General features: G+C 42.9%; 1 protein-coding gene across 1 annotated transcript in view; it reads left to right on the top strand.

Annotated features, from left to right (window-relative positions):
• The first annotated feature begins 991 nt into the window (after positions 1–991).
• The window catches only part of LOC139306472 (activin receptor type-2A-like), a 32,967-nt gene continuing 7,043 nt past the window's right edge, over positions 992–26,915 (top strand). The window contains exons 1-5 of the mRNA XM_070930338.1: positions 992–1,046; positions 17,022–17,229; positions 18,423–18,556; positions 20,086–20,240; positions 24,847–24,870. Coding sequence (XP_070786439.1) covers positions 992–1,046; positions 17,022–17,229; positions 18,423–18,556; positions 20,086–20,240; positions 24,847–24,870 — 576 coding nt within the window. The remainder of the gene's footprint in view (positions 1,047–17,021; positions 17,230–18,422; positions 18,557–20,085; positions 20,241–24,846; positions 24,871–26,915) is intronic.

Below are 26,915 nucleotides of genomic sequence, written 5' to 3'. Positions count from 1 at the left end.
CGCGCCATCACGTTTGATTTTATTTTGAAATGCTTCACCGGAAGCTTTACACATGAGTTTGTCTGACTTGACGCGGGTCAGTGACGCCATCTTGAAATTGTCCCGACCAGAGGAGGCGAGGAGGAGACGGACTTGGGAAAAGCAGCTCGCCCTAAACTCGATAGCTGCATTAGCCACACGGATTAACGGCAGCTTTAGAGGTTATTGCTATCATATGATAGTGTTTCCACTCGTTCATTCAAGTCGTTTCGACGGGGGAAGGCTGTTTGGAGCACTTCGGAGCGGGCTAACACACCGGAGGGAGCTTCGTAATCGGTTGTTTCCCCATTGGAGCGGACGGAGCCGCGGTTGTGGCCGGGCAGCCCCGCCGGACTGTCGGACGAAACTGAGGTTTCCACACGGAATATAACAACAGCAATACACGCTTTGAACCTCATGTTTCCAGGGTGGGAGGTTGGAAACGCTAATTTCAAACGCCGTTTTGACGTTTTAAAGCTATGCGACGGAGCTTGTCGAGGAGAAGTTTGATTGGAGAGCAATGTGCGCTTGATTTCCAGTCCGATGGATGTTAGCCCTGCCTGGCTGTGGCTCGGTTCTCTGCTCCGCTGGTCTGAAAATAACAGGTTAAACGCCGACAGGCACAGGTGAACACGTCCGTTCATAACAATGCTGCAGACCTGGCAAGTACATGACAGCCCTGGCTTGAATGCCAACAAGTCGCCCTCCATTGCCTGTCTCTAAACCTGGAAATACCACCAACCATCCCCTCCTCTTCTTCATCCCCTCCTCTTCCTCCCTTCTTTTTTTGGACTAGTAAGGCTGGCATTACCTGGGATATTTTGGATTTTGACATTTTAAAAATGTGCTATTTGCAGAGACAGTGCTCTCTGGAGCAGCAAGACATTTAATTTGACTCAGTCGTTTTCAGATTTTGGGGCTTTTTGTTTTTTTTTATTCTCTTTCTAGTCAGAGGATCAGATTCGGATGGAAAATGGGAGACGCCACCAAACTGGCCTTCGCCGTTTTCCTCATCTCCTGCTCTTCAGGTGGGTGTGGAGGGGGTTATGCATGGCTTATTGTCAGCTGTGGGGAACTCAGTGCAATGCTTATTGTTACCTCTGCAGAGTGAAAAGCATAGCTTGTTGTTATGTGTGGAGAATGCAGTGCAATGCAACCTTATTGGTGCCCTTTCTTTGCATCCTCCATGTGTGGATGCCCAACTTGCAGTACAGACAGTAATATAGTTAAAAAAAAGTCAGTTCCAACAGTAGATGGGGCTGATATGAAGAAGATTTGGTAAACACACATGGAGTGGAAATAAAAACAAATTAAAGACAAATAACTATAATCTGCTTTAACAGGCTCTTAAAAAAGCTTTTGATGCACAACTACGTTGGCTCAAAAGGTCAAGGAAAGTTTGATTCACATGTAAGGAGGTGGGTGAACTTGGTGTAGGTGGGTTTAACCCTTTTGTACTGCACGTTCAGTCAGTATTATAACAGTGAAAGAGTGCAGCAGAGCAGCTTTCAGCCTTCATGCTGGTGAACATTCCTCATGTGTCCTCACGTCCCAGTGGGTAAATGCATAATGAATGCCAGCGGGGTCAGTGAGGTGATGATAAGGAGGAAAGGGGTCAACTCAGGAGTGCTGGGTTTCTTGCAGATCACATCTGTGACATGGATGTGTGTGGATTCATCATGCCAGTAGATATTTGTAGTTTTTATTAGACTAAATACTTTGCTAATTAAACATTGTGTAAAAGTGGGAATCAGTTTGAAGCTTGTAATGTTAAAATGTGGTTTTTTTTTCCTGTTTAATTGTACACATTTGATGGATTGTTGCTCCAACGGATGCAGCTCATGAAGTAGAGTGTTTCAGAGGACCTTAAGGCCTCAGTGAACCTGTTCCCCCTCCCCAAATGAGACCGTCTCTCCTCACATGACACCAAATTAGTGCGGGGTGATGTGGATGACCGGGCAGTGCTCCTCTAATGGGCCAGCAAAGTCTAACCAGCAGTGGGAAACGGAGACAAGTATCGTCATACTTACATTTGTTGTGATGTTTACTTCCCATGACAGAAAGGTGACAAATGCCAAACCAGTGCTTTGAACCTCCGTGTTAGATGTAACGCCCTGAATAACAACACACCCACGACCTTAAACGCAGCATAGTTTCACTTTGCCTTATCTGTTGGTTTGACCTGATTGTGATTGACAGGAGGCAGAGAATGTATGTAATGGGAAAGACTTTTCCTATTGTTTATAAGCAGAAATGGGATTACTGGATAGGTGCATTAATGTTAAGCAGTGCATGACGTTTCTCTCAAGATGTAAAGTGTTATTGTCTGCTATTTGCATGCTTGTGAAACTTTACAAAACCGGTTTTCTCTGCTGTTTGGAAGTGAATGACCTGGCTCATAAAATATCCAGTGTGCTTAATATAAAAGCAGTTCCAAATAGGACTTAGGAAATGAAAAGGGTAAAATCAAATCTCAGATTGCTGTGGAGTTGTCCTTTTTACAGCGAGCCCTGGGGTGTCTTTGAGCGTTTGAGTAGAAATTAAAAGGCTTCTCAAATACGGTAATAGTTGGGGTTGGTTAGAGTGTAAGCCAGGTGCTGTCTGTATTGCACAGTGCAGCAGATGATTATTCCACTCGCTCATTACTGTCTGAAGTGGGGAAATGAATGGTTCCTACTTGAGTTGGAATAATAAACCTTTATGAAATCCAAGTTGAATTGGCACAGCTCAAGACGACACCATTTGATGAGTCCTATTGCAACATGCCAAAAGGTTCAAGATAACATTGAGAGATTTTATTCAAAGAAGAAAATGTAGAGGACCCTGCCTGTTAAAACTGCAGTTGTTTGGCAACTAACAATTTGAACAACACGGTCCTTTTTATTTTATTCAAATTAAATTCTGGTTGACAGGAAGTGATAAGCAGGAATGAGTTAGTGATTTGTCCAGCAACCGCAAACTAATTGAGAAAAGCAAGCAAGCTTAAACAATTAGTCGATCAGAGTTATTGTTTCAAGCCAAAATGCCGAAAGAATTACTGCTTTCAGCCTCCTGCTGTAGTTCAAAACAAGCAATTAAAAGATATCATGATAGGCAGACATTTCAGGGACCAAACAACTTGATTGATTAAAGTATTTGGCTGATTTATTGTTACCTGCAGCCCTAAATATGAATGTTTTAAGAAATTGTGCACAGCAAATGTTCAGTATTTTTGCATACATGTCATAGATAAATGAGTGTTATTAGTGTTATTAAGCATCAGCATGCTACATGCAGTTTATGAGATATTTATGAATATTCAAAGTTGCCTATGTGATATGGTATTATATTTGGAAGAGAAGGTGTCCGTGTTCATAAAAAAACAGTCAGAAATGTGAAATTTGACCCGGTTGAATGTTGCATTCAGCAGCTGCCCAGTGTTTTGATCCATGCTGGCATGTCTAAATGCTGCTGTAACACATGGCGGGTCAAGGTTGTGTGCCAGCGTGATGATGTGACAGGATAGTAAATGGGCTTCTTGTGTAAGTTTGGCTGCGTTGGGGTTGAGTTTGAAAACCCCCCTTTTCGCTGAACTGGAAAGTGACCTTTTACTTCTGCCTCGTAAGTTATGGCACGTTCAGATTCAGTCAGATTTAATGTGGATGTGAGCTGAGAGAAACTTGGTGGTGATTAAAAATTAGACCTGTGTTGAAGTGTGTCAACACATGCGTCAAATAATAAACCAAGTGATAAATCATGTCCTTGCCAACACAGTCAATTATGCGTACTAAAAGCAAACAATATCTGTTGTATTTCTTATACGGTTTGTATTGTCACATGACCGTTTGACCCTATTACCGTCTCATTTTTCCTAACGAGTTAATGAGTATAAGTGGGTCTTAGTTGAAGCAACAAGACCCTGTCCTGTTTCTCGTCCTCGGTCTGACATGACGTGAATGCAGCTCAAGCAATCAACCAGCGGCTGCAGAGGTCACACTCCGGTGAAAAAGTCATGTTTTGCTGGTAATTTGGGGGAAATGGCTGTTTAAATTTCTGCATGTATCCACCGCTGAGGCTGACAGACAGATAAGTCGAGTCTCGTGCCTTCACATTTGGCCTCCCCCCTTTTTGTACACTGCAGCAGTTTCACACAGACATTGATCCTCTTGCACACCAGTGTAAGGTTACGTCAATATGGCGAGGATGAAGCAGCTCTGGGGTTTTTTTTTTTAAATCCTCAGCAGCACAACAGATCTGATGATTCAGTTTCAGCTCTGCTACACATCAAACTCGACTTGAAACGGTATCTGAACGCAGTCGATCATCAGACCCGGGTCTCTGTGTTCTGTCCCGCTCAACTGGAGAAAGCCAACATTTACCAGTTGCATTAAATGGAAGAAATGGTTGACTTCCCTGCCACCAGATTAAGTCTCCCTGCTGCTGAAGGGTTTTTGAGCAAGACGCTAAATGTCTCTCAGCTCCGAGCTCGTTGGTTTGTAGTCAACCCTGACCTTTGACCTCCGGCATGCAGTTAATGATCAATTTATTTTCCTGAGATTGTGATTTGTCGTTTATACACACAATATCGGAAGTCGGCTGTGGGAGGCTTCTCACCTCAAAGTGTTAAATATCCATCTAGATGTTGAAATATGAACAAATGCGTGACATAAAAAGATTTGACCTTTTTAGGGCTGCAACAAACACGTCCTTTCGTTATTGGTTAATATGTTTTTGTGTTGTTTCTTTTAGTCAATTAATCATTTGAGCACAATTCAATACAACTTTGTTGTTCCGACAAGGTGAACATTTTGCCTTTGGCTTCACTTGGCAAATGACACCCCCCCCCCCGACACAGTTAATCATTACGAGACATGAAGTGTTTAGTGTTAGACTAAAAGCCCAGAAACACTGTGAACACAAGGAAAAATAAATTCAGTTTATTTTGGACAAAGTGTGCCGTAACAAACTGTCCTGATAGCTGACTAAAAGTAATGTTTACTCTGTCTGGCTGAGTTGATTATTTACTTTATTATTTATTTACTTAAAAATCATGACAAGTGCACTGACTTTATAGTTGAATCAAAGAGTGGAAGGCGAGAAACTATCCGTTTGAGAAACTTTTGCCAGCAATACTGATCATTTTTAAAATAGCTTTTTTTGTGGCATGGCTCAAAAGGCTGCCTTTTACTCTGAATTTCTGTACAAGGCTTTTAAAACATAAATACATTTTCAACAGTGTAAAACCAGTGGAAAATTAAATAAAAACAGGGTTATTTAAAGCAATAGTAATTCATCACTACATTTAAACAATTTTGACTGTGACTCAACCATCCTGTACCCTTCTGCTGCAGTGTTTTGGGTGTTTCCTAGAGCGGTCAGAGGCCGGCTACCAGCTCTGTCCCATTTTCCCCCCTATCTATTTCTAATATGTTCTCTTGCATTATGCATTAGGCTCCAAAAGCACAGGTGTATTTGTTAAGGCCAGATGTAGCCTCGATTTCCCATCGGGCCCAACTAGTCAGACTGCTTCCTTCCAGGGTCGTGTATCATTCTGTGCTTTAACATCATAAAAACAAGCACCAGTTCATGTTCATGGAGGTAAAATGGTGACCAAAAGCAGCATGTTGCCAGATTCGGCTGGGGAAATTATGACCCTCCACCAGTCGTGTTAAATTTAGACCGTGGCCAGGTGTTTTGTGCTCTGTGCACCCTGCAAGCAACATGGATGGTTTTTGTGTGCTTTTTGGTGATGTAAGAGTGATGGCAGAGAAACCTTGTATATATATGCATACAGTTTGTGCATTCAAGTTGTGTTTTTAAGGTGGAAGTCAATAATAATCTCCCAAACAGGACTTTGGAGCTCACCATCGATCGCAAACAACAAGCCAAAGCTTTCTCTGTTTTTCTTGGAGGTTGTTGTGAGCTCGAAAATGTTGATCAACCGCAGTCAACTGAATATCCATTATTTTGCATGAGACAGGCGTTAATGACACTAAAAAAGGCTGGAAAGACAAAAAACAGAAGTGCAGATGACCTTAAGAAAGTTCAGCTACGATCACTACTTCTTAACTTGTTTACATGTTGGCCAAGTTTCTGTGGTCGCTGAACTACATTGAAAACAAATCAACTTCTAAGTGACTTGATTGATCGTGTTTGTTGTGTGTGACAGGCGAGGAAGGTAACCTTTTTAAAATGACATGATTAAGATTTAACAGATTTCGAAGGCCCAAGGCCTCTTAAAAGCCGCTCACCACATAAGTGACTATCTAAACTTTCACTACAATTAAGAATCATCAAAACACCATAATTGCTATTGAGGGGATTTTCTCCAGCAGCAGCAATCTGTTTCAACCTGCTCTTGCTATCATTGAGTATTGCCACACAGGACAATACACTGAGAAAGCACCACAGAGGTTAAGCAATTAGAGGAAATCATTTGAAAGCCAGTTTAGTGTACTTTTCTGAGGCTGACGCCATCTGATGCAGTAATCTTAGATCCTCCAAACAGGTCAAAGCAAATGCAAAGAATCAGTCTTTTTATTGTAACAGCAGTGTAAAAAAAAACCCCCAAAACATGCATATTTAATTCAGCTTTCACCTCCTTGGAGGAAGACAGAGGAAGACGCTCTGTCCCTCGCTAAAATTGTGATCCTGATTATTCTGCTTAATGTTGTAATAATTGTTATATCTTAATCGTCTTGTTTATTGTGGATCAAATTATACTTAAAGAATACGTTTCTGTGATCAGTAATTTCGTCCTCGTGATCTGTGCCTATACCTGGTTCACTGTGTAGTCGCAGGAGACAAGTGGGTCAGTGGGGCCGACAGGAAGCCACAGAGTCCACCCTGTAACCAACAGGTCAAATGTTGGACATCCGCTACAGGCATTCATCCTGTCAACGCGTCCTTGAGCAGGACCCTACCTGCTCAGCTTATTGTAAGTCATGTCGGGTAAGAGCATCAGCTAAAAGCTTAAAATGTAAATGCAGATCGAGTGTACCTCTTTAATGGGAAGTCGATGAATTGCCCCTGTAACCGTTACTGACTCAAATTAAAACAAATGACAGTGAAGATAGTAAGTCCAGCGTTGAAAAAACAGCACCACCTTTAGTGTGGAGCCTATTTTTTTGAGATATGCGGTGATATACTTAGATAGTCCTGTATATATGAATAGCTTTATCCATAAGACGATTTAAGTCTAGACCACTTGATGTGTCGGTACCCCAGAGAGCGGTCTAGAACGGTCCTTTACTGTAATTAATGCATCCTGCAGATGTTGCTTTATGTGCTTGGGAGAGTTTCAGTCTAGACAGGCTGGCTGCTCAGACGGAGAGGCCCTGCTTTGATCCTTGATTAAAAACTGCGAGCTGTACATTCATCATGCTCTTGTTTCAGGCTCTCTCAAGGGTCCTCGCCTGCTTTACGCTCCCTCCTTCCTCCTCCTCCTCCTCCTCCTCCTCCTCTTCTTCATCCATCTCTTGCCAAGATTCCTCACTGTCATGAAGGTCGCTCTAACCTCTTATCACCAAAACCACTAAAGGGGTAATGGTGTCTCTGGGACTCGGCGTGCCGTGAGATTGTTGGTTCATCATCCCGCCTTTATTGTTGCTGTCACTTTGTGTCACTATCTAATAAACCTCACATGTCATTGAGGATGCAGCAGCAGCCACGTGACCTGCAGAAACATCAACAGGTCTTTAATTATTGATTTGAACAATTTTTTGCCTTGAATGCAAGCTCTTGTAGCTCACTTGTCTTTTGACACTGGGGGCTCAGTTGTAACTCAAACCTCCGTCTGAATTGCCAGCAAGGTGAAGAGGGGATTTGTTCAGTCTTGAAAAACTCTTACTTGTCGACAAGTTTTTTTCCTCTGACGGGAAAGAGAGTTTTGAAATCTCAGCAGTGCCTGGTAATCACTGAGTCATCATCAGCATCGATAAAACAAAACTATAGACCTTGCAGATATATTATGGTTATTCTCTACATCGAGGGGAGTCAAATTCTTAGCTTACTGCATCTGTAATATAATCTCAATTAAAAATACACAAGTGTTGGTGTTTTATTTTGGCTGCGAGGGGCCTCGTGACCAGTATGTGTCATTAGTTTACACTAAATATAAAGATGAGCCGGGAGTCAGCGAGGTCGTCTGATGGCTGGATGGATGAAAGAGGGGGGGTTTATTGACTCCCAACGGTTTATTGGTTTGTCTTGTACAAATGTGAACTCCGGCGAGTGCAAACAGCGAACATAATTGAACGGCAGACAACATGTCTTGGAGGGCCACGTGAGATGACTCAGAATGGGGGGGGTCCATCAGCAGCAGCTAACCTTCACCACAGTGTGGATTTCTGTACTTCTTCAAGACTGTCTCTCCTCTTTTTGGTTTCTCCTGTAAGAAAAGCTGCAGGAGGTGAACACAGTGTCATATTTTGCTTACCTTGGCTGTAATGCTATTTGCATTATGAATTGTGACACTGTTTTTAAAGGTTTTATTGTAAGTCTGTGTTACCTTGTGATGGGTGCTTGGAGCACACTCAATAGCTTTACAGCAGTGGATTATGGGAAATCTCTCACTGAACTGGACTGGGCTCACAAAGGACCAATCTCCTCCTCTTCATATATAGATATATATATATATAATGGCTTGTCTGCCAGTCTCCTTCTCTCTGTGCCTCTCTCCCTCCCCCACCATACTTCAGTCATTGATTGCTTGTTTTATAAAAATGAATTGAAATGCCCGTGCTGCAGGCTTTGTGATATTGCTATATCACTGCAAACTCAATACACGGTTCAGCTTTAAGCCCAAGTGGCACTTAACACACCCTTCAAATAAATCCAAACAATTCAAGCACAGAGGGGATGGGGAGAGGGGCAGGCGGGGGATGTGTAGGGGGTTTTGCAGATCCTTCTACAGTACCCTGCGAGAGATAACAAGGAGTTTTAAATTGCTCGTTCTGTAAAGAATGTACGGTATGCAGCGGCCCACTGCAGCCCATTACGCACGAGGGACACGGGGCTACGCTGGTATGTGCTCCTTGTACAAACGGTACAGTCTGCGGCGATTCACGGCGAGAGACCCAGGCGCTCTCCTGACCCGTCCGGCAACCGGCCCCATCAGCGCTAATTGAGGCGAAGACCAATGGGCGTTTGTAGCTCGGGCATACCAGCGGGGATTAAAGGGATTGGATTCAGTTGCTGAGTGCTGAGGTTTTCAATGCCCCCCCTCTACCGTGTCCCCCTCCTCCTGCCTGTGGAAAGAGTGCAGTCTTTGTGACCAGCTCACCCAGGCCAACCCGACCACCCCTGCCATGTCACGACACCATCTGATTGAGCATTAACGTAGGACTCCAGCAAGTACTCTGTAAAATGACTGTCTACTGTAAGGTAGTCTGGCTGTGAGCGTCTCTGTGCACAGACTAGACTGGCACCTCTATTCATTCAGCCACAGCAACTAGATCACCACTCCTGCTGGAGAAAATAAACATTTTCCACTAAAATACATCCAAAAGACAAACCTCACCTGTCTCTGGACCACTCTATACTCTCCAACATCTCTTCTATAATCATTTTTGTGATTATTATATGATATATCTCACATCACAGAAACGCAGATTAAGCACCAAAGCTAACTTCTTATCGAACTTTGTGCAATGGGATCTGCCACCAGCTCTGAAATAGTGTGCAGTATACACTCAGGTGGTAACCTCGCCGCGGGCCAGTGCCCCCCCCCCCCCCCCCCCCCATGCTGCACTTGGTGCCTAATGCCTGTGATAGTCAAACAGCTATAAATGGTGTAAAAAATCTTTATCCATGCCGGCCAGGAGCTGCCCTAAAGGCAAGTGGTGGGATGCATTTCTAACCGGCAGTGCCTGTGTTTTCGAGTTGATGGCGGTGGTGCAAAAAGAGACGTTGGATGTGGAGAAGTATAGCTGCCTTTAGTTTGTTCAAATGAATTGTTATTTTTTTTCAATGTAATCTCATTGCTTGCTCATTATGATATGCCAACAAGATGCAAGTCTTGTCCCCAACACAACAAATGTTTGCTCCATCTTGCAGGGAAATTACACGCAGACACGTAGCTTTTTTTTTTTTTTAATCTAAAAACATGCTCGTAACAGTAACTTATCTGTTTAATGAGCCACCTTTTTATGAGAAGAGTACAGCGCAGGACTTACATTTCAGCCGGTTTTGTTTAGGCTTGTAGCTCGATCCAGGTTACAGCTTACAAAAGTTTATTGCCTGAACCCAACTTGACCTCGAAGCCATGTCAAATTGTTCAATTTCCCTCCCTCCATATCGCTCTGATACACTCACAGTCCAAACTCGACTGCTTCTTCTGCTGCTCTACTGCACAACATGACAGAACTAGTGCAGAATATTTGCAGGATATATGGAAGACGTTTTTCAGACGCTACCGCCGCTTTTTTTCACTGGGTGCAGCAAGGTGTTAACGCTACTATGATTAGAAGTTTTCTCCTAAATGTATGTGGTTATTCACACATGCGAAAGCTGTATTTAGTTGTGTCTTGAGTGAGTTATGTGGGGGAGGAGTGTCAAATTGCATCAGCAGCAACAACAAGCATTGCTGGCAAGCCAGGAGGCCAACTCTGCAGAAAGCTTTTTGACCCCTGGCCTCAGAGCCTAACTTCTTTATTCAACGCTACTCAAAAACCATCACTCACATTTGATTTTAGCGCTGGTCGCACATATTCCCACACAAACCAGCGCCCCGAACAACCATACATCACCTCAAATCTATTTCATCTGTGCCCGGACGCAGATGATAAGTTGATCCTTAGAACAAATTCCATCATAACGAACAATCCCTGCTCCTGGCAGGCACACAAAAAAAGCCTTGATGAATGAGTTGTTTACCTACTTCGGTGCATGCAGCGCCCAGTGCAGGCCTGGCCCGCCAAAATGCCACTTCATTATGAGGCTACAGAGCAGAGTGCAGCACAGCCTGCCCCTGTGACCAGCAACAGAGAGGAAATTGGATATTAGCTCTTGTATTCCTCAGCAGTTGTCAGGCAAAACATGCCTGACGGACAGTTCTTGGGTCTGAAATGTCACATTTTAATGCAATTATTACTATTTTGTAAATTTCTTTTTCTGCATCTGTGGAGCTTAGTGCTGCTGTGGTGTTACCCAGAGATCACTGTGAAGCTTCCCATGTGACGGGAAGAAAAAGGAAAAAAGCTGTCGGTGTGTTTGGAGCAGCAAAGCTTTCTTGAACGCGGTATAGGTTGAATCATTGTGGTGTTAACACAACTGGCAATGGAGACGGGCCAGTTATACGTTTATTTATATAGAGATATGATTTGTGTTCAAAACTGTGAGGCTAAAGTGGAGCCTCTTTAGCAGGTGTTATTATTCCTCTCCTTACAGTTAGTGTTGCTGTTAAAACTCAGAGGAACAGAACTGTTTTTCCCTTCCTGCCACACAAGCTCAAGGACTCCTAAATTAATCAGGCACTTTATCTGTTTCACCAGCCAGCTTTAGTTTTGGAGCAGAGAGAACAAAACCCCCGGGCGTCAGCTGGCTACCTGCCAAAGTGGCCTAGTCGAAATTTCTCCAACATTTGGCAGGTGGTTGGTGGTCATTTCCCACCCAGCATGCACCTCACTGGCCTGGCCGCAGATCAGACCAGAACCATCTCTGCCGCGTGGCTCCTACCTTGTAGCCCTCTAATAAAGAGACATGTGCTGATACACAGGATCTGATGTAGCTCTCCCTTGTGATTTTTGTTTCCTCTTCGGAAGTCTGGCTTGTGTTTTTAGATGGAGGCGGCGGTCGAGAGAGTACGTGTCATTTGAGTAAGAAAGTGAATTTGTGCTATTACTCAGCTCGGGCTCATAATAGGACATGCTTAGAGGAGGAATTGCTTATGGTCACATTTCACAATTGAAGAGAGAAATAATGGAAACAACCAATAAGGCAGCGGACTTCCGAAACCCAAACTTTATATCGTGGGATTTTGAAGCAATCTTTAAGATGTTTTTAGTTCTTTGACATGTTTCAAAACTTTTATCTCTTGCTGTAATAAATCATTTTCAACTGTCAGCACTAATTCTACAGTTTACCTTGTAATTGTTGAGATGGAGGATAAGATGGAGGCAAAAATCCTGTTGATGTATTAAACCAGACCTCCATGATTGCATTTCTTCTTTTCGTTGGTGTGCAGCCCCTTGTGTGTTCAATACTCCATACTCAATTTGGCCTTTTTAACAACTTGTTAGTATCTTAATTTTACAAAAACACAAATAGAAAAGAAAAAGTAGTTTGCGGCATCTTAAAGAAGTCATTCATTCTGCTAGTTTGACCCCAGCTTAACAACAACCTGTGTCACTTGTTTCTTAACTATGATTTAGTCAATTATCCGTGGCATTGCTGCAAACTTGCCCCGAGTGATTGAACATTGAAGCTTGAATCAATTTCGTGGATGTGGTGTGAAGCTCTGGGTGAACTCGGGCCTGCAGAAAGTTGGCTATTTTTCCAGCAGCCTTCAGGTCTATCGCAGTGCACCTGGCTATCAAAGAGGAGAGCATCACCCTCTGTGTCCTGCTGGCAGTGTCGCAGGTTCCCTGAATTGCCTCTACCTAACGTGACCTCTTGGCCGCCGTACAAAAGATTGAATTTTCAGAGCCGGCTGCAGATAATCAGTAATTTCCTCCAGTCGCAGCATCTCTGCCAAGTTCACAATCTTTTTCATCTTCATATTACACTGTCTCTAGTGAATCACATCCCCTGTTTTGCAGTCTAATTGTTCTTTAAAAAAAATCCTGTCTAATTGCCGTATCTGATCACTCTGTGGTTGCAGGAATTTCTTGCATCCTCACAGTTCATTTCTTGTAAGTTCGGTGGGAACTGGGAGCTTAATCACTGTGGAAAAGAGCATCAGCTAAAAGCCCAAAATGTAAAATTTAAAATGTCAGAGTGAATTTTCAGAGCCACCAGGCAGCTAGCGAGGGGTGAGAAGCAGTTTTTCAGAAAAAGCCCCAGCGGATTGAGAAGTGGGTCGGGTGTTTAGACGTTTTGCAGGGGAGGCATTGCTGAAATGTCCGCAGCTAAAGTAGGTCGCGGTTAACCTTGATAAATCTCTTGTATGACTGGAGGAGAGAAAGGAACCGCTATTAAATGCTATGTGGTCATTTCTTTTCAGGAGAAGAGGAAAAACATACACTCCGTAAGGTGCCTCAGTGATTTGACTGATTGTACGTCTATTGATAGTCTCGGTTTCTGTCCCTTGTGAGCAAATATTCATCTCGACGAAGGAAAGGACACACAAAGCTTTCCTTTTGGAGGAGGCCATCAATTAAATTACAATCACAAAAACTCTTTGGTTTATTGTGGCCTCACTATGATGTAGATTATGCATGGACTCTATATCAAGTTTAAATAGATGTTTATGTCGTCTGTGCCAGTTGAGCTGACCTTCCATCGTGGTCTCACAATCAGCCGTTATTATCAATTAGCTCGGCATGTTGATTAAGACAAATAGCACGCCGCTGCTTTTAGCTCATTTATTTTCCTTCCGTTCAAAGCTTTCCATCCTTTTATTTTGACACTTGGTGACGTTTTCCTTTCGTATGTAATGAATTAAATATATGTTACTTGCGTCATTACTAAGAGGACAGCCTTGATTTAACAGCATCCCGCTCGTCACCCAATGCCGTATTTCTTTCTCGATCGTTCTCTCCAACAAACCTTCATTTCTACAAACAAAGTGAGCCTGTGCCACTCATGGTTGACATTTCCATGTGTGAAATATCTCGCGGAGACAAAGAGGCTTCTCTCTTTATTGCCCGTATGTGTGCTTGTGGGTGGAAGCCCTATTGTATGTCCTTGCACAATCGCTCGTGTAGGCTCTGCACTCAGTGACATTATCCGCTTTAGTGAACTCTGAGCTGCGACTTTGTCAGAAGATTGATTTCTCTGCTTTATATCCTTCATATCCTTCATATCCGCCATACTGCCGGGCCGCTCTTGCCCACCTTTGGCACACGGCGCTATAGGCAGCCGTCCTGTGCTGTCACCTCATTCCAGAGAAGCGATTGATTTGCGCTCTAAACGGCTGTATTTACAACGGGGCGCTGTATTTGCAGTTCACATGGCTCTTTCTCACACAGTGTAATACCTTGAATGGAGGCGTTATCAATGGAGCTGTTGAGGTGTTGCAGCTCGCCTTGGCTGAAGAACAAAGACAGGCAGGCTTTTTGTCTCGCTTTTTACATTTGAACGCTGTCATATTTAGAAATACATCAGTTTACATAAGGCAAAGTTTGTCTTAGTGCGTATACACTGTAAGCCTTTGTGTCAGTGCAGCAACTAGAGCTGCAACAATTAGTCAATTAATCAATTACTCTCTAATTTTAATAATGAATTAATTGTTTCTGTCATTTTTCAAGCAGAAATGCCAAACATTTGCTGGTTCCAACTTCTCAAATGTGAGGATTTGATGCATTTTTCACTATATTCTAGAGAGAGGGACTGAATCGTTAGTTTCAGCCCTATTTGAAACCATGGCTTGTATTATGATTAAATATTTATTATTATTATTTAAATTACCGTGACCTTCAGTAGGTTTCTACATGTTTTCGAGACAAACTAAAATCTGATAAATCTAGATGATGTAGTACGTTTTATTTATCCGCCGTCAGTTCTCCAGCAACACAAACGTACGGTATTTTGTTCCACCTGTTTTCCGTGCGCTGCACACTCATTATTATGAGTTGCTTGTAATGAAGTTGATACTGGAACTCGGGCTTATCCCTCTGCTGCATTCATTGTAAATCACTCCGAGTAAAATGGAAATGCGAATGCCAAGCACCTCGTCCATGGGGATCAGCGCTAGCAAGGCTAATGCTGTTACGCCAGAAGTGGCTAATGAGCTAACCTTCCGCTTTACCTCCGCATACCTCTCCGTAATTATCGCCTTCAGCTCCCAAGAGAGCCAGTGAAGGGAGCGACGCATTCATCCCCATCCAGGAAGAATAGGAAGAATAGAAACCAGGCGCCATACGATGGACACGTAAACCGCTGAGGGGCCTGATGGAGTGGATAAACTTAACAAACACAGTTAGTTAATTTTCCTTTTTCCTTGGCTTGATTTTGCTCAAGCAGCGGTTTGAACTCAAACTTTGCTTCCACAACTTAATTTTGTGCAGTCAAATATGTTTTTTATTTGAATAAACAAAATGTACAATTAAAAACAGATCTGGAAAGTGATTTGTTTGCATTAAAGGCATTTTCAAAGAGTCTGCAGGAGGGAGGGAAATTAAGAGCACATGGTGTCACATGATGCAATCCTCCCTCAGGCGGTATTTATGCTTATGTGCACTCTCATTTTTTCCACGAGCAGATATAAAATACCTCTGTGGGAATATTGACTTGTGTTTTTCTTTGCTTTCATGTCTCCGTACATTCTTTTCAATGTTCACATGTGTTTCTATATAAATTATTTCTGCATTTTCAACACACTGTACGCTTATTTGGGCTCCACTCAGTCATCAGCCCAGACCATCTTTCTCTCTCTTTGCCATTTGCTCTCGATCACACAGGCAACAGCTCACAGTTGCACCTGTTGCTGTGAAATAGTTTGGGGCTTCATGGGAAATGGATTTGACGAGGGAAAAAAATGCCGTCAGTGCTGCTAAGAGGCAGAGTGACCTCGCCTGCCAGTGAAGTAGCCACTCTCCTCTCTCTTCCATCTGCAGCTGTTAATGTAGTTGAAAAGAGACCTGCGGCGCTTCCAGGGCCTGGGTTGGCATTAACTGGCATTACTTAAAAAGCCATTTTATTGAAAAATACATGATCTTCATAAAGGTAACCTCCATTACACAAGCTAAGCCCTAATTTCTGGAAGCTACTGTGATTAGAGACACGGTCAGGGCAGACAGGACACTTTTGCTCTGCGACATTATTTCACTGGCAGAGGAGAGTGGATAATGATCACATAAATTGGAGCATTATTCTTTATTTGTGCTGTGCTTTTCTGTTAAATCACGGAGCACTTTTGAGACATTAAAAGCAACAATAAATAAAAGCCGGTAAGGTTAAGAGTGCCAATCCTTGCAGGCTGGCAGAATAAAAAAAAAAGTAAATAAAATATAAACAAATACATAAAAGATCCTATTTCTATACACCTCTTTTCAGCAGAAATGTTGGAGTGAAAAGGAGAAAAATCAGCCTTTCTCATGAGCACTGGACAATGCATCTGTGTGACTGAGAGTCGACACCGGAACAATAAAAACTCATTGCACCTTTTTAGGAAGAGGGACAAAAGGATGCGTAGGAAGCAATCCTGGTTTCCTGTGTGTCTGAACCAGGAAGCAAGCGAACTGAGGCTGACTATCTTCAGTCTTGTCAGCAGTCTAAACTGGACTAACTGTCTGACAGGTGATGAGAGGCGGCAGCAGCGACGCTAAACTGACGAGCTGTCATGCAGTATTTTCCCCTGGATATCGGTTTGCCAAAAGCTGCTGTCTGTGTTTGTCCGCAGGAAATCAGAGTCTCCTTTATTTTGGTGGGGAGGGACGTGGATTGGCTGGGCTGTGTTGTGTTTGTGAACCAGATTTTGGTTTCTCTTCCTATAGACTTATTTTCTCAGTCATGCCTGGCAGGTTTTTATTGTTCATCTTTGAAAAGCTTTCATTTTTCATTGGTGTATTGACTCAAAAGCACTTGGGAACTTGGATAAAATAAAGAAGCTAGCACAGAAGTGAATTTTATTATTACTAAATGTTTTATGACTTCACTATATCTCATGCTTTCAGGCTATAAAGACATGTCTTTCGCCCAGTTATTGATACAAAACTAAATGATCTTCTTTGTCAATGACAGAGGAGGAAAATAACTTTTTCATCTCCCAGCCACAGTGGCTTGTAAATCCCCAAATTCAGCAGCTGCGTTCACAAGTTTTTGAGGGACCTGGTAAAATATTTGATAGAGTGGTTGTTATTTTTTAACCTTTATCTACCCCACGTCTGTCTTAACAATGCCACTGCCCTGTTCGTCCTCTCCAGGTGCCATCCTGGGACGCTCGGAGACGCAGGAATGCGCCTACTACAACTCCAGCTGGGAGAAGGAGCGCACCAACCGCAGCGGCATCGAGCCCTGCTATGGCGAGAAAGACAAGCGGCGACACTGCTTCGCCACGTGGAAGAACGTCTCGGGAACCGTGGAGGTCGTCAAGCAAGGCTGCTGGCTGGACGACGTCAACTGCTACGACAGGTACGCGGGAAGCAGCGGAAAATACTCTGAATCAAAGTCAGGCTGTCTCCATTTTCACCATGTACAGCGTACATTCAAAAACAGAAAATACTGCATCCGATTTTATGTGCCAAACACATTTTAGTTCAGTTTAAAAAATCTTCCTCGCCTGCTTTTGATCATTTAATGTATATTTTTAAGTTCCTCTTTTAAATTAAAGTGCAAATACCATTTTGCAATAAGAAAACCTATCAGAGAAGTTTGTGGTGTCATTTCAACAAACTGTAGGAAACTTTAATTAAACACCAGTTGACTAAACTGAATACTGGCACTATCCATGATGTGGGATATAAAAGGCCATCAGCAGATAACATTACTCGAGCACCAGCAAATGAACATGTTTGCACTTTTTAGTCCATTCATTTTCTAACAGAAAGCAGCAGCACAAGTCCCTCAAACAAGACAAAACCAGCACCATCATGAGGTAGCTGTTTAGTTTTTGTCCCTCTGAACGCTCCCCCATCTGAATGACTTGCACAAGGCCGCATTTTTAGTTTCCACAGACCGAGGAAATGCTTTCTGAATCTCCACTGAAAATGGATTCAGCCTGATTGTACGCATCCAGAACAAACAGATATTAATAGAGGGTATTATTATCGTTTCTTCCTTGCTAGAACATGAACCTGGCATCAGATGCTGGTTTGAGCCAGTTCTGCCTGTGTTTTCCTTTGATTCCTGAGCGATAAAGTTGCTGTAGATTCTGCTGCCCGCACAGTTTGGGTACCTCTGCTCAGACGGCGCCGCCTCGCCTCCCTGGAGAGTCCAGAGCAAGTCGAGGGCGGCTGCCACTTCCTCTGGCTTTTATCTGATGACTGTGTGAGTGTGAAAGGGAGAGTGAGTGTTGGTGTGTGTGATTGTTAGTGTACATGCGTGTTTCTTTGCATGTGTGTGTGTGTGTGTATTGACGTGTGTAGGAGTTATTTTATAAATGTTTTTCCTTCACATCTTCTGCGGCAGAGAGGGAATGGAGGGGAAGGAGAGGAGTGTGTTTAAGTGTGTGTATGCTTTTTAGAAAACATCATGTCTTCGGCAGTAAGTGTGTGAGCACATGCCGCTTCATTTGAGCAGAAGTGTGCGTGCATATGATGTGTGTGTGTGTGTGTGTGCACTCACTCCCACTTAAAAAAATGAAATTGCTTCCGTGTCCTCTGCAGTAACGAGTGTGTGGAGAGGAAGGAGAGCCCCGACGTCTTCTTCTGCTGCTGTGAAGGCAACATGTGCAACGAGAGGTTCCTGTACGCCCCTGAAGCGCCCCCACAGAGCGACCCGCACCATTCAACCGCCTACAGTATGTACAGTCCAACGTGCAGCTTGATCCCACTGATAATTACAGTGTTTACACCTGGTTCGTCTTGCAGCCACACCTACAGTGGGGTTTCTTTGGTCTCAGCTTTCTTATATTATTTGTGCATTCAGGTTTAAAAACTCAGGTGAACCAGGAGTTACAAATAAAAGCAGGAGAGAGAAAAGTTGCACATGTTTTGTCGAATATTTGTTAAGTTAGATATTTATTTATCCTTTTCCTACCATCTCAAAACACTGACACAACATCCAGGCTTTTACTTTGAAGACGTAACCCTCCACAAAGCGTGTGTGATGTAATGTACTGGATATTTGCCAGCTGCTGAGCTTCCAGGTGTTCAAGGCTTAAAAAATATTTGAGGATTTGAGGATGGATACAAGAAGTAATAAAAGACAAGAAAAGACGTGCTGTAATTGTTGCAGCCAAATGGAAATGTTCTTACCTGGACAAAATGATGATTCAGCTACAAAGCCAGAGATTAAAAATTATATATATTAGTATTAAATTTGATTAATGTCTTTAAGTTTGTCTGATTGTGTGAAATCCAGTGAAAATGTTGCAGTTAAATCCATATCACTGCCAACCACTGCCTTAATATTAATATATTTATACTTACTAATGCGTTAGCATTATACGATACTACTGCTACGAGTTAGCAGAGTGCCTGCTATCACTCAATACAGCAGCACATAAAACAATACTAGAGGACAAATAACAAGACGGAAATAAGTAATTAGCACTTATTCACCTCAGAATTTACAATAATGGGAGTGTTTTTCAGCGGGATTTGAATAGTTTGTGTTCATTCACTAACCAATGGCAATTCTAGTGTCCTTGCACTTTACAGCTAAATTGTCCAACAGGCCAGTCTGTCTCTTTTGTATTCCTTTTAAATTTGGCTTTCTGAAACCTGCAGAAACCCTGTAGAGAAGAACTTTTCTCTTTGGCAAACACCCTGAGAGTCCCACAATGCAGCTGGTGCAACCCCTAAGGCCCCAACCCGTTCTTTCCCTTCCTCCTCTCCACCCCCACCCCGAGGACGGCGGTGGCGGTCGGCGTCCGAGCGTCGGAGTTTTGACAGCACTGCCGAATCAGACTGTCACACCTTGTGATGGGAGGACAGGCTGAGCCAGCAGGCGTCACCCAGCGACTCCTGCTGGGGTCGGACACAGTTCAGAGCTCTGTTATTTTTGGCAGGCGGATTACGTTATGTCACGAGATGGATTTGCTAATCCTGCTGCATGTGTGTTTGTGTGTGCGTGCATTGATATGATCCCTAAGCACAGTGGCAGTAAGCTGTAAGCAGAGTTAGTGCTGCACTTAGAGATGATGTAGCAGTGCAGCACAATGCCAGGCCAATGAGGCATCCTGCTTTTGTCTTTTTCTTCCTTTCTCTTTTCTCCTTTTTTGATATTTCATTGCTTTATTTTTGTTTCTATGAAGATACAATAAGCCAGTTATAAGTCCTCTCTTATTAATGCTTCTTCTTCGTCTCTTTCTTTCTCCCCCCACAGCCACCTCAAACCCATTTCCCCAGAAGCCCCAGCTCTTCAGCACCCTGCTGTACTCGCTGGTTCCCATCATAGGCCTGGCCGCCGTCGTCCTCTTCTCCTTCTGGATGTGGAGACATCACAAACTGGCCTACCCGGCTGCCCTCGTCCCCACACATGTAAGTCTTACCGGGATGAGAAAATGAAACACTTTATTGTCTTTGCTCCTGTCATCACTGTAGTGCATTTCCAGAGGTCACCTGTCAATCAAACAGTGTAGCAGGGACTGTGGTGTCCTCTTTCTTCGAAGTTGCTGCTGATGCAGTTAGAGTTTCTCTTTTTGTCTGGTCAGCCGTGGTGGCCATCGCGTCCCACTTCTTCTGTTAATTGCAAACAAAGGGGAAATGTAAAACGCATCGGTTCCTGCGTGGCAAATGATTTCTCTCCTGGAAACACATACTGTCAGTGCGAGCACAAAAGCCTGGAAATAAACATAGCAATAACCAAGATAGTTATTCCTGTAAAATGTCTCGGCTCCGGTCGATTTTGATGATATTTATTTCCTACACGACTCAGTGCTCATTAGTTGCTCCTAAGACTGTATTGTTTGAGGTTTTTAGTATGATACAGTACAAACACAGAGCTCAGCCTCCTCTATTTAACCAACCTTCAGCTTCACCACTGATCTAGTTTCTCAGTGGGCCGAAACAGCCTTGGCCTTTCTTGCCCTGTGCAGCAGAAGGACACGGCTACGGTCAGCCAGAACAGACACACTGTGTGGAGAGTTTACGTTGGGATAATTGCTTTTTTCAGTTTCCTCTTTCAAAGTTGTGTAGAAGGAGTAGAGGAGCCCTGGTTCTGTCTGTTTCTCTTTCCACGAGTCTCTCTCTGAACAAACACTCCTCAGACTTGCTTTTAATGCAGCAGACTCGAGTGTCTGGAGTCGACTGTAATTGGGAGGGTTCATATTGTGTCAGACAGGCTTTTAATCACACAAAAGGGTTCAAATTAATCTTTAAAATCGTTCAATTCTGAGTGCATATTGTGCTGTTTAGGTTGAAATAATTGTTGGCAAAATAGAGTTTTGATAGTTCACCTTTCATTACTGCTCACTTATTCAGTCTATTTCTTCTTTTCCTGTTCGGCCATGTTTTTTTCAGGAGCTGCTTGGTTGGAAAAACGTCATATCAATGCTTTTGATCATTTTCATGTCTTCACTTGAAGCAGCTGGTTTCAGCACCTTCGCAAACCCTTTAAACATTTCTCAAATCTCCTTTCTTGTTGGACTGAGATTAAGGCTGTTCTGCCAAGTTCCTGATTCATTTTTTATTTTTTTTTTATGATTCTGAGGCGGCTTTAACCCGACGGCAGCAGAGCTATATTCTCTGCTGCTCGGCAGCAGGGGAAAAAGAAAACCCATGCAGAGCTTCCACCGTATGGAAGAGGAGTCAGGGGCCTCTGCATTATTGATGAGGCTTTATATAGGCAAACAAAACTAAACACAGAGACGCTTGCAGCTCTGCCTCAGAGGATGGTGGTGGTGGGTGGGTGGGGAGTGCGGGGGAGGGAGTGAGGAGAGACATGCAATTCTCTCAACTTAGTTATTGTATTTGCACAGTGCTAAAGCATAACAGGGAAGAGATAAAAAGACAGTGACACAATACAATCAGGAGACAAATGCTAATGTTCCTTGGAAAAACAACACTGCTAAGAGGCTTATGAAACATCTTACCTGGAAACAGATGAATGAATAAATAAACAACATAAAACAAAACAAGATCACGACCAAAGAAGAGTGGATCAGATAACTAATGATGGCACGGTGGAAAAAAACCCTAAAATATTCATAAAATCACAAGGGGAAGAAAATGAAATGAAATAGCCAGGATGGAACAAATGAAGTCATGCCGGATGTGTGTAATCGTGTGCGTGCGCATGCAGCAGTGTATTAGTGCATGAATGAGTAGGTGTACAAGGACAGGAGAAGGAAAGGAGGTCACTCGAACAGGAATGTATTTAAAAGTCAGCTCATATGCTTTTCTGGAAGGAGGTGATGCAGTAAACCTCACCCAGCTGCTGCTTTACGGAGGCTAAAACAAACATATTAGCAATCACTATCTGATATATGTGAAGTAGCTCTGGCGTCCATGACTTGCTTTGTAATTGATTAAACCAGGTTTTTCAATATAGACGATGGAGAGAGATGGATGCAGCGGGAGGGGAGATGTGGAGGGATTTATTTCTATCTTCTTCCTTTTTTTGGTTGTTGTTGAAGAATGTGTTTTTGTGTTGCACCACAGGCTGTATTAAAAAAAGCAGAGGTGACTCCGACAATCACTCAAACAGCTCACTCTTGCAAAGTCATCGAGGACGGCTTCTAGCAATTCTCGCACTGTTGAGAGTTAAAACACACCGCAACCCCCGTCTGTTCCACCACAGGTTACTGAATCAGGCCGTGCAATATATAAGAAGGCATTTCACGGCTTCTTCTGCACTATTAGATATCTGAAATACGCCTGCTGTTCAAAATGGCAAGAAAACAAATAAACAACTCCTTATGCAAGTGTCGTCCAGAGGCACTTAACAAATTGTGGACGGCTTTTTGCAATTCACTGTGTGAACACCGCTAAAACGCTTTGTCAGATGAAATTTGAATATTTTGTCTGTATTTTTTGAAAGAGACATCAGTTGCATGAAAAACTCCTGTCATTATGTTTCGTATCAACTTTCAGCAACTGGGTGAAACTTCAAAAACAGAAGACATTTTATGGGTTTAGTCTAGCTGGACTTTATGTGACAGTAACAAATTGCTCTCACCTGCTCGTTAGATTTTGAAGTGTCTGTGTGTATGGGAAGTCATTACAGTTCAGTCCAAGGTGTTTTTTCTTCCATGTGCTAACTGCAGTGTTGCGTCTTTTAAAATGGACAGAGCTCTGCATCACACTGCGCACATTTAATCTAAATCCGTAATTAAAAGGAGTGGGAATGTGATTATGTCATAAACAAGCAGCTGCAGTCTGAACACAGACATAGACGTAACATACACACAATGCTGACAAACAGCATAAAGATAAACGCACATTTAGATTTAGAAGCACAAAGACGGTCACGTTACTTTTCTGTCTTCTATATTGAATTTGTTCCCATCTTTCTCTGCAGAGAAGAAGACTTTATAGTCAGTCAAAGAAAAGTTGCTGCCATTACTTTCTTTGCAAGGTAATGAAACATGCAGTCTTCATGATGCAAAAGTAATTGTTCCCGCTTAATGATCATTAGCGGAGTCATTATCACGGCTCTCTTCTTACATTTTTACGATGGAAGCCACTGAAGAAAGAAAGAAAACCAAGCTAGTGAGAAGAGCTCCTGCTGTACTTTAACATATAGTTGTCAGCTTTACATTGGGCCAGGCTGAAGGTGGGGGTTAGGGTGGAGTTCATAAAGAATGAGGCTGGTTTTCTTGCATTACTTTGTAGACTCTACAACCGTTAAAAAGATTACACCCAGTGTGAAATGCAGGGAAATTATATGCGGCAAAGTAACTTTATTGCACACTGTCATTATGTCATAATCGTGGTCCATCACGGACTGCATATTTGCCACCAAGCCTCCATTATTCACACCACAGTGCGAAGTGGAGGCAAACTGGAATTGATTCTGTCTGAGTACACAGACCCACAGCTTTCACACGGAGAGGCCCGGAGCACTTAAACATAAGTCTGGCCATTTTTTTCAACCTGCACCCTGTTTTCTTATCTCTATCCATCTCACAGATTGATTCTGACCAAAATCTCATCAATTTCTTTATTACGGAGCTACTTACATCTTGTTTGTCTGGGTGCAGCTTTCCAAAGAACTCCTAAAAGGCCAGTGGACTCCTGGATATCCTGAACGCCCCCAACAAACATGTCCTTTGCATCAAGAAATTCAAATTAGACAGCATAGATTTGTTACGCAGTTGTGATTTTGACTTGATTGTTGCTTCACCTCTTATTTCTGCCAGTGTTGCCAAGTGAAATCTACAGATAATTGTCTTAAATTTGTCTTCTTTCTGGTTGGTATTGACCAAAATCTGCTAATACAATTTATTCTTTGATCAAATAGTTCCTGATTGAGATTGAAATATTCATAATTTTAGATTGTTTTATTTTACGGCTCCTTGTGTTTTAACATTTGAGCTTCTAGCATCTTCTGTTATATGTCAAAAGATTATATTTCTCAAAGTAAGGTATCAAAAAATGTAATGTTTTGGTGTTGGTACCGAAGCTCGCGTATTGTGTTACCCAGCCTTTGTGAGAAAGACGTATTTTTCGCTCTGTGTTAATCTCCTCAGCCGAGCGGCTTTCATTCACATTTCTGCGTCTTTTGTGGGTACGTTGGAGCAGTTTCATGCATCTGTCATTGGGGTGCTGTTGCTCTGAACTTTGCATTTATGTTTGTTTAGTTTCACTGTGATCAAGGAACCTTTTTTTTTTTTTTTTTTTTGTTCAGTCCATTTTCAGTTGCTCTGCTTAAGAGCATCATTTTAAATGTGCCATCCTGCCTTTGGTGCCATGCTTATTAACACCTTCTCTGAGGGGATGTGGGATTACAAACACCACAGACAGACCTGTGGCCCTCCACGTGTCTCAGACCATAGCTTTTGAAGCTCTGGTCCGAAGTACGAGGGGGAACAAAGGGTTGTTCAGGGACGACCTCTCATCTCCAACCTTTTATCTGCCTCTATTTCATCCACTAACTGACAGAAAATAATTTCTCTGTTTGCTTCTTATGTTCCTTTTCAACAAGCACGCCTTTCACATTATGGTGGAGGTAAGAGCAGTTCAATTGAAGTTGAAACACTATTAGCCCCCCCCCTCCCTCCCTTTTTTGGGTTCAGAGCTTGAGTATGAATTCTCCACCTCAATCCCAGACCACCATTTTGTTCTTCTCTTTGCTTTTTCAACAGCGTCTTGTTTACTCGGTTCGTAACACATCTCTCTCTGTTGTTTTTTTTTGTTTCTTTCTGCCTGGGTTTATTGCATGGATGGATTTCTTTTGTGTTCCCAGCTGAAAATGTATTGTGCATGGTGGAAAGTAGCCAAAATGGCTCCGAATGCAGCCCCCCTTTTTGTATGAATGTCCACCTGTATTGCTTATGTAACATATTGTGTGTGTGTGTGTGTGTGATGTGACCCAGTTTCCAGAATGGTATCTGCTAGACCTATGGCTCACCATGTTCCCCATGCAGAGAGACAGCAGAAGTGTTTGAAACTGAAACTGCTGCATGTTTTTCCATCTTAAAAGCAGACGGAGGAGGAGTGCGGATACATTTTGCATAAGTAGGAGAATTGCCACTTACCTGGAACATTTTTCAAGTCAGAGAGTGTAAATTACTTAAGTACAAGAGGAGCATAAGCCTTTGCAAATGTACTTTGGCTCAAAATTTATCACGCTGGAGTAGAAGTATGGCTGCAGACATTACTGAAAATCCTAATGTAAAAAAGAGTAGGTAGCTCACTAGATAAAACCCAGTCTCTGAGAGAGTTCAGACCCTGGCTTATTGTTGGTCCAGGCTTCTAGGTTGGCTCTCTTTAAGGTCATGTCAGCCGCTTCTTGTTTTTGATATGACCTCAACTTTTCTGGTCATATAAACAACAAGATATGACCTTAAGATAAGAATCCAGAATAACGGCCCATTGTACTTGTACTTTTAAAAATCAAACTTGGCATTTTAATTCTCTTATGTCTACGCGTACTTATCTGCACCTAAACCCAGGACAAACCAAACCAGACCTAAAGGACCTGTTCTGATGTAATAGATGATGGTGTAACCCGATTAGGCCACGGGAGATGGTTTAGGGTTGGGAAGAACGGCGTGAAGCAGCAGATTCTGTTTTCCTGTTTCCTGTGGTCTGCTGACTAAGTGTAATGCACCCCCGTTTGAGGCCACGGCGCCCTGTGATCGGACAAGGGATCCGGTGACTCCCGAGGGAGTCCTGGCCGGGCCGGGCCGCCTCGTCAGGCCAGAGCCCGGAAGACAGACAAGAGTTTCCAGAAACAATACAGACACAAAGAAAGAAAAGAGTCCTGCACTAACGTGTTTGCTGTGTGGATGGTTAACTACCTAAACATCAAGACACCAGGAGTCCATTCTCATATATACAAAACAGCTTTGAAAACAGATGCAGAGAAACATTTCTGTGAGACTCCACATTTGTTATTTTGGTTAGTACAATGTGTTCTTGAAGATGTTTTTCAAGGTGCCAGCTTGGGACCGTTTGGGCCGCTCTGTAATCCAACCTCAGCACCATCGAGGGTAATTTTCCCCGTCATTTGGCTGGCATTCGGTGTGAAAGCGGCGCGCAGAGACAGCAGGTCTGCCTCGCAGCTCTGTGTTAGAGGGAGAAGGCTTTGAGTAAACACACCAGTTCCCACTCGAATCCTCCATTACCCCTTGCACTGCCAGGCAGCGAGCGCTCCACATTTCATTTATTCTTATAAAGCTTCTTGTTAAATAGGCCAGCATCCGTAGCTGCAACTACAGTAACATGTACTTCTACAACTTCCACTCAATCATGGATTAGACTGGATGAAACTTCATCATCTCCAGGGAGCAATTTGGTCATTTCAGGAGCAAATAATACCATATAAATTAGGTATTAACAAGGCTAAGAGTCTACAGACATGCTAGCATCTCTGTGAGGCTGTACTTACTGTATTTCAGCATGCTCACAATGACAATGCTAACATGCTGATGTGTAGCAGGTATAATGTCCTCTTAGGTTAGCATGTTAGCAAGCTATTTGCTGATAAACACAAAGGCTGAGGCTGATGGGATTGTAATTGTACCGTCGGAGCATTAGTCTGTGCCTAAA

The sequence above is a fragment of the Enoplosus armatus genome, chromosome 24, assembly GCF_043641665.1.
Source record: "Enoplosus armatus isolate fEnoArm2 chromosome 24, fEnoArm2.hap1, whole genome shotgun sequence".
NCBI classification, from domain to species: Eukaryota; Metazoa; Chordata; class Actinopteri; order Centrarchiformes; family Enoplosidae; genus Enoplosus; species Enoplosus armatus.
The sequence above is the reverse complement of the archived record's forward strand: the minus strand, read 5'-3'. Positions and strand labels throughout refer to the sequence as shown.